General features: G+C 44.4%; 1 protein-coding gene across 1 annotated transcript in view; it reads left to right on the top strand.

The window, feature by feature from the left end:
- Positions 1 to 13155, top strand: part of SKIC2 (SKI2 subunit of superkiller complex) — a 98154-nt gene that overhangs the window by 83610 nt on the left and 1389 nt on the right. The window contains exons 26-30 of the mRNA XM_073598429.1: positions 6525 to 6735; positions 7605 to 7715; positions 9853 to 10071; positions 12362 to 12502; positions 12680 to 12893. Coding sequence (XP_073454530.1) covers positions 6525 to 6735; positions 7605 to 7715; positions 9853 to 10071; positions 12362 to 12502; positions 12680 to 12880 — 883 coding nt within the window. The 3' untranslated portion in view covers positions 12881 to 12893. The remainder of the gene's footprint in view (positions 1 to 6524; positions 6736 to 7604; positions 7716 to 9852; positions 10072 to 12361; positions 12503 to 12679; positions 12894 to 13155) is intronic.

Raw genomic sequence — 13155 nt, 5'->3', positions numbered from 1 at the left:
AAAGTTATATCAAAAAAGGAAAGTCCATAATTTCATGTGCAAGTAAATAGTCAACAATATATTATATGAAACTATTGGATAAAAAGTAAAGTGCTTAACCTGCTTAATGTGCAAAAATGTCCATATACTGTATGAAACCAGAAGCCAATCAATATATCAAAAATATAATAGCTCAAAAAAAGGAAAAATACACAAAAATTATAGTTCATGTGTCCATAAAGGTGATCCTATTCCAAAGTGACTTGTGCCTGGGTATATGGTTTCATATATGGACATTTTTGAAAATTAAGCACGTTGAGCACTTTACTTTTTATTCAAAAGTTTCATATAATATATCACGGACTATTTACTTGCACATGAAATTATGGACTTTTTTGATATAACTTTCTGACATATTGATGCAGTCTCTATTTATAACAGTGGTTCTACTTATGTTTGCGTATATAGCACGATTTATTCATTACTGTGCACTTTATAGTAATTTGCGCTAGGAGAATTCATAGGCACATTTTGTGATTTTAAAGAGACAGTACACTAATCTTTTCACATTTATATGGTTTAATTCTTTTTTCTTTCTCGAACATCACGGGACACAGAGCCTCAGTAATTACTGATGGGTTATATAGGGTATCACTAGATGATTGGACACTGGCACACCCTATCAGAAAGTTCAACCCCCTATATAATCCCTCCCCTTGCAGGGATACCTCCGTTTTTACGCCAGTGTCTTAGGTGATGGACGTGTAAAGATGTCCTGTGCTGAGCTCCAAAGGGATTATCCTTTATCCTATACTGGGGCAAGCCAGGCGAACCGGATCCATTTCAAAGTGTCTTTCTAGGCCAGTTGGATGGTACCCGGGCCTCGTGTCCGAAGAAACGAGGTTTTACCTGTAACGCTTCTTTTTTTTAGAGAGCTGGACCCTGCATATCAGAAAATGGTTTTCTATTCTTATTTCTGGTCGGGTGCTTTATGGGGCCAGAACTGTGGATCCCCCTATTCGTAGGGGGCCCCAGTCTCTGAAGGTTTTTTCAAACGGAGCCCACCGTGAGAGGTGAAGATTGGATCTGTATAACAGAACCCTGCGGCTGGATAAGGCAAGAGGAGATTCCACAGAATTTTTTAATTCTAGTAGGTTTTCTCCTTTAAGGTAAATGCATGCTATGCCTATTGGGACCACCGGGGGCTGCCAAGAGCACATACCTTCTCATGCTGATGTCGGTCTCAGTGTTTCCACGCTGCACAAGCTCCTCTGGCCGGCTCCAGGTAGGATGGGATGGGGGGATTTCTCCTCAGGAATGTTCCCCCCAGGCTAGGGGGAGGCCCCAGGTGTCTGTAAGGCGGTTGTACACCGCTCTATCACCGCCGCCGCCATTTGCCGCTATTGCACGTGCAGGCCCATCACTACCGGCCTCTCTCCTTCCTCCCCCTCCCCCAGCCTTTCCTCCATATTGTTCCGGAGGGTTGGCCAGCGCGGGAAGCGCTCGTTTTTTGAAATACGAGGGTGGGGGAGCGGTAGAGGGGGGGGGGGGGGGCGTCAGCACAGCGTCCAGCGTGCTCAGACGCCCACACAGGCCAGCTGCAGGCTATTAAAAGCACTCTGTACAGGTGCACACAGCCTTCGGAGGGACACAGAGCTTACGGTCGCATGTAAGATGGGACACAGGCATTCTCCTAGGCAGCATTTACTAAGGTAACACCAGACTGGGCATTTGGTAGCAGGGCTTTTAGCCGGACTACATCGCTCAGCAGTCAGTGTTCATTTTGTGATACCTCCACCTTGTTGCTTTGCACTATGGGTAGAAGAGTTTCAAACGCCCCAAGAACCAGAGACTCTAGGGGATCTCGTTCAGGTTCTGAGGACCCCCTTTCTGCAGCATCCTCCCCCCCTGAGGGGCCAGGGACGGCTATCCAGAGGGAGCCGTTGGGGTCAGGGGCTACACCTGCCTCTGGCACTTCAGCCCCTGTATACATTACACAGGAGGTTTCTTCCTCAGCTATTAATGGTTTAGAGGAAAGATTAATGGCCGTGATTACATCTTCACTCAGTGGAAGAAAATGCACTAGGCCTTCCTCTGTTTCCCAAGACCCTCAGGCAGAGGAGCTCTGGGATAAAGGAGACGAATCCCTTTCAGAGGATCTGGATGGGATGGATGATTCCTCTTCGGAGGAATCAGGTGGAGAGCGACCCTCTGCGACATCCCAGGAGGAGAAAGTCTTAGTGCAGATCCTTACTGGATTGGTCCGCTCCACATTTAAGTTGCCCGTATCTGAATCAGCTAAAGAACCCTCTTCTTCTTTGGGGTCACTGAAGCCTCCTCATACAGCACATGCTTTTCCGGTTCATAATTTACTTGAAAAGCTCCTTTTATTCTGAGTGGGATCACCCAGATAAGCATTTTTTTCCGCCGAAAAAGTTTTCAACACTTTATCCTATGGAAGAAAAGTTTATTAAAATGTGGGGAATACCGGCCATTGATGCGGCCATTTCCTCCCTTAATAATAGTCTGACTTGTCCTGTAGACAATGCTCAGATGCTCAGGGATCCTGTTGATAAAAAGATGGAATCCCTATTGAAGGATGTTTTCTCCTTGGCAGGTTCAGTGGCTCAACCTGCAGTTGCAGCGATTGAAGTCTGTCAATACTTAAGAGACCATGTTAAGCAGGTCATCAAAGTTTTACCTGAACAGCAGGCCCAGGGGTTGGCTAACCTTCCTGCGGCCTTATGTTATGTTCTTGACGCCATCAGAGATTCTATCGTGCAAACCTCTCGTCTTTCACTGGGGTTGGTGCATATACGTGGAATCCTATGGTTGAAAAATTGGTCAGCCGAAGCACCATGTAAGAAACTGCTGGCTGGGTTTCCATTTTGTGGTGAAAGGTTGTTTGGAGAGGACTTGGATAACTATATCAAGAGAATTTCTTGTGGGGAAAAGCACTCTCTTACCTGTTAAGAAGAAGAGTAAGCGTCCCTCTTTCAAACGGACTCTTTCCCCAGCGCCAGGGGCTTCAGCCTCCAGGCAGTCTCGACGGCCTCCTCCGTCTGGGTCCAGAAACAAGAGTCAACCCCAGGGACAAAAGAAGTCCTGGGGGAAGAAGCCTACTAGGCAAAACACTAGGACCTCTTCATGAAGGGGCGCCCCCGCTCGCTCAAGTGGGGGGAAGACTGCAACAGTTCTCAGAGCTCTGGCAGGAGGACTTCCAGGACAGATGGGTAATCTCCACAGTAACCTTAGGGTACAAGCTGGAGTTTCAAGAATTTCCCTCTCCTCGTTTCCTCAGATCAAGTGTCCCCAGAGATCCAGAGAAGAAGCAGTCGCTCCTTCTAGCGTTAGAGCGACTTTTTACGGTCCAAAAAGCAAATGGGGGTGTCAGACCCATTCTGGATTTAAGGGATCTGAACCGATTCCTAAGGATTCAGTTCTTCCGCATGAAATCAATTCGGACAGTAGTCTCCACCCTGCAGGGAGGAGAATTTCTGGCATCAATAGACATCAGAGATGCATAACTGCATGTGCCTATTTTTCCTGCTCATCAGAAGTTTCTGCGCTTCGAGATAGGAGGGCGCCATTTCCAGTTTGTGGCTCTGCCTTTTGGGATAGCCACTGCACCTCGAGTGTTCACAAAGGTCTTGGCCCCTCCTCTGGCCAGGTTAAGGGCTCAGGGTATAGCGGTCATAGCATACCTAGACGACCTGCTCCTGATAGACCGGTCGGTAGCCGCCTTGAAAGGGAACTTGAGGACCACAGTCAAATATCTGGAACACCTAGGTTGGATCCTCAACCTAGAAAAATCTTTCCTAAAACCAGTAAGAAGACTGGAGTATTTAGGTCTGATCATAGATACAAGCCAGGAGAAAGTATTTCTACCTCAGGCAAAGATCACTGCCTTAAGGGAGCTGATTCTGACAGTCAGGACCAAGAAGGGTCCTTCTGTCCACCTTTGTATGAGGCTGCTAGGGAAGATGGTGTCTTCATTCGAAGCAGTTCCCTATGCTCAGTTCCATTCAAGACTACTGCAACACAGTATTCTGTCGGCCTGGAACAAGAAGGTTCAGGCATTAGACTTTCCAATGCACCTATCTCATGAGGTGCGTCAGAGCCTCAATTGGTGGCTCATACCCGAAAACCTGCAGAAGGGGAAATCCACATATTTCCTGGGTTGGCATCCCAGGAAATAGGTGATAGGTAGAATTCTTGATTTTCTACAATTGGGATTAGAGATGAAGCTGGCCTCGAGTACCATCAAGGGCCAGGTCTCGGGCTTATCAGTATTATTCCAACGGCCACTTGCTTCGCATTCTTTGGTCCGAAACTTTATGCAGGTGGTGATGCGTCTTAATCCTCCAGTTAAGGCGCCCCTAAACCCCTGGGACTTGAACTTGGTTCAGTCTGTTTTACGGAAACAGCCCTTTGAACCAATACGTCAGATTCCTTTGGTCTTGCTGACAAGGAAGTTAATTTTTCTGGTAGCCATTTCTTCTGCTAGAAGAGTATCAGAATTAGCAGCTCTTTCCTGTAAAGAGCCTTATTTGATTGTACACAAGGATAGAGTGGTATTGCGCCCTCATCCTAGTTTTTTACCGAAGGTGGTTTCAGATTTTCATCTAAACCAAGACATTGTTCTACCTTCCTTTTTTCCAGATCCCTGTTCTCCGGAAGAAAGATCACTACATTCTTTGGATGAAGTAAGAGCAGTTAAGGCCTATCTGGAAGCGACTGCTCAGATTCGCAAAACGGATGTTTTGTTTGTGCTGCCAGAGGGTCCCAGTAGAGGACAGGCAGCATCAAAAGCTACCATTTCTAAATGGATTCGACAATTGATCATTCAGGCTTACGGTTTCAAACAGAAGATTCCTCCGTTTCAGATCAAGGCACATTCCACAAGGGCTATTGGTGCTTCTTGGGCAGTGCATCACCAGGCCTCTATGGCTCAGATCTGCAAGGCCGCAACCTGGTCTTCAGTCCATACATTCACCAGATTCTATCAGGTGGATGTGAGAAGGCATGAGGATAGTGTGCTGCAGGCAGCGGTACAAGGTCCTCAGGTCTGATTGCACCCTACTTGGTTGTGGTTCCCCCCCCTCAGGTAGCATTGCTCTGGGACATCCCATCAGTAATTACTGAGGCTCTGTGTCCCGTGATGTTCGAGAAAGAGAATAGGATTTTTTAAAACGGCTTACCTGTAAAAATCCTTTTCTTTCGATGGACATCACGGGACACAGAGGTCCCGCCCCTCTTCTAATACACTATATTGCTTGGCTACAAAACTGAGGTATCCCAGCAAGGGGAGGGGTTATATAGGGGGTTGAACTTTCTAATAGGGTGTGCCAGTGTCCAATCACCTAGTGATACCTGTATAACCCATCAGTAATTACCGAGGCTCTGTGTCCCGTGATGTCCATCAAAAGAAAAGGATTTTATAGGTAAGCTGTAAAAATCTTTTTTTTTTTTTTTTTTTTTTTTTTCCATACGTAAATAGTTTGTTTCTTTTGAGCATTGCACATCAGATTCAGGCAGCGCCACCTTTTACCGCTCTTCTTGCATATTTCTGTACTTCTACAGGCAAAACTACTAACCTTATTTCTAACAGTCTGACGCCTGCAAGGTGCCTCGCTGGCGCCAGCATCTTCCCTCTACTTCTTCAAATTGCCACTGTCCGGCCATCTTGATTGGCTGACTCTGGATGATATCACTCCCATGCATGTACAGAAGTGCAGGCCTCCTGGCACACAGGCAGTGTGCCTTAATGTAAACTGAGCTGAGCATAAGCAGCTCAGTGTACATTCTACAGGGGAATGCAAACAGGCAGATAAGTGTATTTTTATTGTACAAGAGACAATGCAAAATACAATTTTTTATTATTCAACTTTAGTTCCATTTTAAAGTGCATCTCAGGGCAAGAATAAAAAAAACATATTCATGCAATACATGCACATATGCCAATTAATCTCTTTAAAAATGTTGCAAGCACAGAAAAATATCAGTTGACCTGTCAGAAATCCCGGTGAGCGTCTAATTTGTTTGGATTAAAAACACTTCCTCTGCTGCAATGAAATCCCATCCAGCTTGATCAGCCCTGGCTGCTTGGGCTACAAAACTCTGCTTAGCCCCCCCACCCCTCTCTATCATTCTCCACACACATCCATTGATTCATTACCAAGCAAAACAATACTTCTGCTTTGACTCCCAGATGTAGTTCTAGGAGACATGCGTACACCAATGGGAACTGACCTCCCATGGAAGAATTTTTTTAAGTCTGGAACTACAGGAGTAAAAAATAATACAGGAACATGATCTAGAGGAGGAAAGGGAGGTTTTTGGTTAGATTTAGTTATCATCATGTCTGAACATGTTATCAATCTTCTCTTGGGTAGTGTGTATAGCATAAGGCTAGGATCCAAAGGGAGCTTCATCGGGACCCAGACATAGATTTGTTGTTACCTTAAAAACATTAAAGGCAAGGTCTGGTTTATTTTAGCAATTTGGGAGAAATTGAATTAAAATTTTTCTGTTTACCTCCTTAGGAATGACCCTCCGGGCCCTGCAGTATCTGGGGTGACTCAGGAGCTATCTCGCCTTGCAGACTTGCCTCCGGGGTCACTGACCTCCTTGTGCCCCATCAATGATCTCCAGCTGAAGGAGCTGGAAGTGGTGGATGCAGTCAGCCGGGCAAAGAGACTTGAAGCAGCACTACGAGAGTTCACCTCCCCCAACAGCCCCCGATTTACATACCAGGTGAGATCACCTTCTGCCATTATACAAAAAGTACAATACTACATATGTTGTACTCCACATCACATAGACCATGCTGTTATTGTACTTAATAGGGGTTGATCAATATTGTTTTTTTCAGGGCCGATACCAATACCAATTTTTCGGCTGCCTTTCAGGCCGATAGCCAATATCAGGTGCCAATATTCTGGAGATTTAAAGTTTTTATTTTTACACTGCTCTTTTAATTTTTTTTTTTTTTATCACTTTTATTGCCGTCACAAGGAATGTAAACATCCCTTTTGACAGTAATAAGCAGTGACCGTTACTCTTTTTATGAGGGATCGGGGTCTAGAAGACCCCAAACCCCTCCTCTGCACTGAAAGTATTCAAAGCAGCAAGATCTGCGTTTTTGAGTACTTTCTATTTTTTTTTTTTTTAAAGCTGGCGCCTTTAGGATGCCAGTAATCCGGAAGTGATGTCATGACATTGCTTCTGGATTTCTAGATCCGAGACCCGAACAAAGCCCGATCGGCTTTGTTCACGCCTCCAGCCAGCCCGTGGACGTGTCGGCTGGTCGCTCTGGCCTCCCGTGGGATGGGAGACCCGGGCGGGAGGGGGGTGGGGACGTCCCCTCCCACTGCTTGTAATAACAGCCAAGTGGCTGCTTAGGTGCGTTCGTTGTTATTACAAGAAAGCCGAACATCCGCTCGAAAGAACGGTACCGGGTGATGCCTGCAGCTGCAAGCATCACCCCGGTACAACCTCTTGAAGCAATATCGGTAAGTTTGTGACTGATACCGATTCTTCAAAAAAAGTGAATATCGGCCGCACTGATAATCGGTCAATCCCTAGTACTTATCTGTGTTCAATTCTGCCATTTTCCCTTGTAGTATCTACGCCTGGAGCAGAGATCGCAGGTACTGGATGAGCTGGATCGTCTTCGCTTCCTTACCTCTGACCAGTCGCTGAGCCTCCTGCCAGAGTACCAGCAGAGAATCAATGTGAGATACAGGGGTCTGGGGGATTCATGGTGAATGCAATGGGTAGACAAATTAATGGAAACCTCTAATAAAATGTCCAAGTCTTAGGAATTGTTAACACCATAATTTCAAGCCCAGGTTATGCAGTTTTTGTAGCAAATGTGTCAAAGAAGTGGTCATTTGATGCTGTACTTTTGTGCCATTTTTAGCTACCCTGCTAAACTTCCATCTCACTCTGCTGTTGAGATTCATTGTACAATCATCATTTACCTTGTACCTATTTGGCTCCTCTTGTTACACAAAATACATTTGTGAGTTTTTTGACTGACACGTCTGTTATTTGGGCATTGACTATCTGGTTGCTTTGGATCTTTTTTAGTGGCTCCATGTTGCTTTGAAAACTCAAGTGTTAAAATGCTAATTGACACACTTTTTTTAATTTTTTTTAGAACTAGTGCTATAGATCCTTGTCAAACCTTCAGCCCCTTGACAATATTATGTGTGGCCCTTAGGACCCCTGCAGACACTTATGTGTTTCTTTATTGCTCTTATATTAGCAAAGATTTCTAGCAGCCTCATCTAATATGTCTCCAGTCTATGACTGTCTACTCAAGCATGTCCCCAGTCTCCAACAACTTCTATAGCATGCTCACAGTCTCTGATAGTCTCCTGTAGCATGTCTGCAATCTTTGACCATCTCCTGTATTATGTCCACAATCTCCAATCATCTTTTGTGTCAAGCCCATAGTCTCTGACCAGGGCTGGCCCAAGACATTGTGGTGCCTAGGTCTAAGAATAAAATGCTGCTCCCCACCCCCCAACAAAAAAAAAAAATCACACCCACCAAAAGGCCCTAAGGCACTAAGATTTAATTTATCAGGAAGTCAGATTTACATGCAACAGCATTTTGCCTATATGCAAAATTATATGACATACCATTATGTTCAATTCCAAGGGGAGGGCTAGGGCAGTATAGGGGCGGGCTAGGGCAGTGTAGGGACAGGCTGGGGTAGTATATGAAACATACAAAAAGAACAGGAGGGCGCACCGACCTTGTGCATTACCAAAGATAAAATGTATTCATAAAATAACCAGAATATACTCACAAACGAGCTTTAAAACAAGCAGCAGCACACAGTGTGATAACACAGAGAGCTTTAAAACGAGCTTTAAAACAAGGCTGGTCAATGCTCCAACAATAGCGAGCAGCATCTCTAGACGCAACCTGGACCAGATAGTTGGAGGAACCAGATGGCATCGCAAGCCAGTTACGTGTTATGAGGTCGAACCCTCTTCCTCAGAACCATAGCGATGGTTGTGTCTAGAGATACTGCTCGCTGTTGCTGGAGCATTGACAAGCCTTGTTTTAAAGCGTGTTTGTGAGTATATTTTTGTTATTTAATGAATACTTTTTATCTTTGGTAATGCACAAGGTCGGTGCGCCCTCCTGTTATTTTTGTATGTTTCAGCTATAAAGGATACCCATTATTCTGAGGATGACGCAAGACCTGCGACATTCCACTGACTTTGCTAAAGGGATTGGCTGCGCCATTCACTCAGCTGACCAGGCACCCGAGCGCAGGAGATTGCTTCGTGTTGGGGTAGTATGTGGGCAGGCTGGTGTAGTATGTGGGCAGGCTGGTGTAGTATGTGGGCAGGCTGGTGTAGTATGTGGGCAGGCTGGGGTAGTATATAGACAGGCTAGGGTAGTATAGGGGCCGGTCCAGAGTAATATAGGGGAATATTTACAGAATTTTTTTGTGTGGCCCTTGGTTGATATCAAGAAAGTTGACCACGACCATTAAAGATTCTGATAACTGGCAACCAGTCTAATGTAACTCCAGTTTTCAGCGGTGATTAGAACTGTGATTTATTCTAACCATTTGGAAAAGAATTTTCAGCCAATGTCTCCTGTTCATATTGGTGGTTGGCATTTGTTTTCATGCCTAGAAGGTTTTCGTGTTTTCATACCTAGAAGGTTACAGTGGTTGTTTGTCTATATCAAATTGTGTAGGCAATTAAAGGAAAATTTATAGTCAAATTTAGGTAAGTTTTATAGAAAGTTAAAGCATAGTAAATCCTGTGACCATCATGGCTTCTCTGTTTCATATTCTTAGCTGGATATTCAGTTTAATGCGTCTCTCCCCCCCCCCCGCAGGTCCTGCGCACTCTACAGTACATAGACGATGGCGGTGCTGTACAGCTAAAGGGCCGGGTGGCCTGTGAGGTCAGCAGTCATGAGCTGTTGGTGACTGAACTGGTTCTGGATGGGACCCTGTCTCCTCTTAACCCTGATGAGATTGCAGCATTACTCTCATGTCTGGTCTTTCAGCACAAGACGCAGTGTGAGCCGAAGCTAACAGACACTTTGAAGCAGGTAAGGCGAACAGTTACAAAAAGCATGACATGGCAGCATTTCACAGCATGTAAACTTGCTGTAGATATCTAACCGTCTCATTAACTCCTTGATCTTTTAATAGCCCATCTAAAAGTAATATTGTAGTTATAGGGGAGCCTAGTGGGTCCAATCAGCCCCTGGCTTCTTAAAAAGTGAGATCTTCCCTCTATAATTCCCAACATTGTTCAATAGGAAGTGTTGGAATTATGGAAAGGATATCTCACTGTTGAAAGTTTCCACGTGATATACAGTAAGAAACCGTGGGCTGACACCCATAACAAAATGGAAAGTAAATGAACAGAAGATAAATCAAATCAATATTTGATGTGACCGCCCTTTAGCTTTAAACCAGTATCAATTCTTCTAGGTACACTTGCATACAGTTTTTGAAGGAAATTGGCAGGTAGATTGCAGGGATGAGGTCAGTGGCTGGTGAGGCACTGGCTAGTATCAGAGCCAGATACACGCAGGTTACATACGCCGCAATCGTTAGAGCGAGAGCCATAATTCTAGCAGTAGACCTCCTCTGTAACTATAAACATGTAACCTGTAAAAAAATTTAAAGCGTCGCCTATGGAGATTTTTAAGTACCGAAGTTTGGCGCCATTCCACGTGTGTGTGGAATTTTTAAAGTGTGACATGTTAGGTATCTATTTACTCGGCATAACATCAAAAAATCGGGCTAACTTTAATTGCTGCGCAAATACCGTGTAACATAAAAAGTTTGCAACGATCATCATTCAAAAAAAAAAAAAATTATATAATGTTTGGGGGTTCTGAATAATTTTCTAGCAAAATTTTTACATGTAGGAGAGAAGTGTCAGAATTGGCCTAGGGGTTAATTACCATAAGTTAGGAATATACAAATAATTATTATATATTATTTTTAAGGCAATTTACTGTATTTTCAAAAACTTTACTCAGGCAGGTGGCTTAACAGACAAATTACTGAAGTTTGAAGTTCTAACTTCCAACCAGTCATTTCACAGTAAATAGATAAATAATAAATTATTATCTTATAACATATAGCATAATAAATATATGATTTAGCTTGATTAAAACCGTACCTTTTTAACAGCAGTAGCAGATTCTCATCCCCCCTCTTAACTGTGTGAGAAAAACATGGGATTGTGGGTAAATCTTAAGCCTCGTACACACGATCAAATTGTTGGCAGGGGATTGTCTGTTGATCTGTCAGTCCAAAAATATGACCGTTAGTACGCTCCTTTTGCCAACAAATGGATGACATGCTAGTAAATTTTTGTTGGACAACGGTCTGTTGTCAGATTTTCTGATGGTCAGTACACAAGTCCATCACACAAAAGTTGAAAGTATAAACACGCATGCTCGGAATCAATGATCACCAAACACAAAATTAGCAGAAGGGGCCCAAAGGGTGCTGATCAAGAGCTGAAATTCCTCTTAGTATGTCACTATATTTGTGTTTGTTGGCTGACAATTGTGTACCGTTAGTATGCAAGACAAAATCCAGGCACACGCCCTTATGACAAAAATCTGACGCTCGGTTGGCCAACAATCTGATCGTGTGTACCAGGCTTTATACACATAAACCCATGCTTTTTCCTTCTAGTTAAGAGGGCTGGAAGGGAACATTTGTCTTTTAGACACCTGACCCCTTCTATTACACTGCAGTGAGAGGTGTGCCTCCACTGCAGCATTTGTATTGGACAGCTTGTTCCAATGGCACTAAACCATTGGTCCAAGGCTCTAAGCTGTCCATTGAGCTCAGTGCTTCTGAGAAGAAGTGAGAGGCACTGTGAGCTCATCCTCTCAGTCTGCTGCAAACAGAGTGTGCCAGCATGTATTTAAACTGGCCGCTCCGTATATAGCTTCTGACAGGCTGCACAAGGAGCCCTGTATCTCCAGAACCAAATTTTGACCAGTGGTGGGGTAGGACTTCAGCTACATGTGACCCCAGATCGCTGAGCTACGACCCTTGAAGCTCGATCTTCCTTTTTTTTTTTTTTTTTTTATGTTCATGGCAGGAGAGGCTCTGCCTCCCCTGACTGCACGTCCCTGGTAGGTTGTTCCAAATATCTTGAAGAACTAATCGCAGATCTTTTGTGGATGTAGATCTCAGATCTTTCTGTCTCTTCATGTAATCCCAGACAGACTTGATGATGTTGAGATCAGGGCCTCTGTGGAGGCAAAACCATCACTTGCAGGACTCCTTGTTCTTTTTTTTACGCAGAAGATAGTTCTTAATGACATTGGCTATATATAACATATATATTGGGTTTTCTTGCAGGGAGTGAAGAAGGTGAGAGAGCTGGCTGAACGAATTGCGCTGATTCAGCGGGAATGTGGCCTTAGGGAGTCTGTGGAGGACTATGTGTCGCAGTACAAGTTTGGCCTGACGGAGGTTGTGTATGAATGGGCACGTGGAATGGTAAGAACAGTTTACTGGGGGGAAAAGTATTGATGGATATAATATGACAAGGCTGAGGCCCCAAAAATGTATCTTTGTATTTGTAAGCCATAAAAGACTCTCACTATACTGCAGCACTGTAATATTTTGAATGGGTTGAAATGTAACTTGTATTCACATCCATTTATCTAATCTCAGCCATTTGCAGAAATCATGACCCTGACAGACATCCAGGAAGGCCTTATTGTGCGCTGCGTACAGCGACTGGACGAAGCGTGTCGGGATGTACGTTCTGCCGCACGGTTGGTGGGAGATGCTACTCTGTGCGCCAAGATGGAGGCTGCCTCACAGCTCATCAAGAGGGATATAGTGTTTGCTGCGAGCCTGTACACCCAATGATCTCTGCCAAGCGGTAATTGCCAACATTCTTGACTAGTTTCCGGGCTCCTTTGATATTTTTCTGTAGTCTTCAGGGGACCTTTAACAGTCCATGTGTTCCTGTTTTTACAGAAGACCAGCAGGTCCATATTTACTATAAGACCCCTTTCACACTGGGAGGCATTTTAGTGCTAAAAATAGCGCCTGTAAAGCGACTCTCATGCCTCTCCAGTGTGAAAGCTCAAGTGCTTTCACACTGGGGCGGTGGGCTTGCAGTCCTGCTAGCAGCATCTTTG

This window comes from Aquarana catesbeiana, linkage group LG09, assembly GCF_042186555.1.
Source record: "Aquarana catesbeiana isolate 2022-GZ linkage group LG09, ASM4218655v1, whole genome shotgun sequence".
Lineage (NCBI taxonomy): Eukaryota > Metazoa > Chordata > Amphibia > Anura > Ranidae > Aquarana > Aquarana catesbeiana.
Note: the sequence above shows the minus strand (reverse complement) of the source record. Positions and strands in the feature narration are given on the sequence as shown.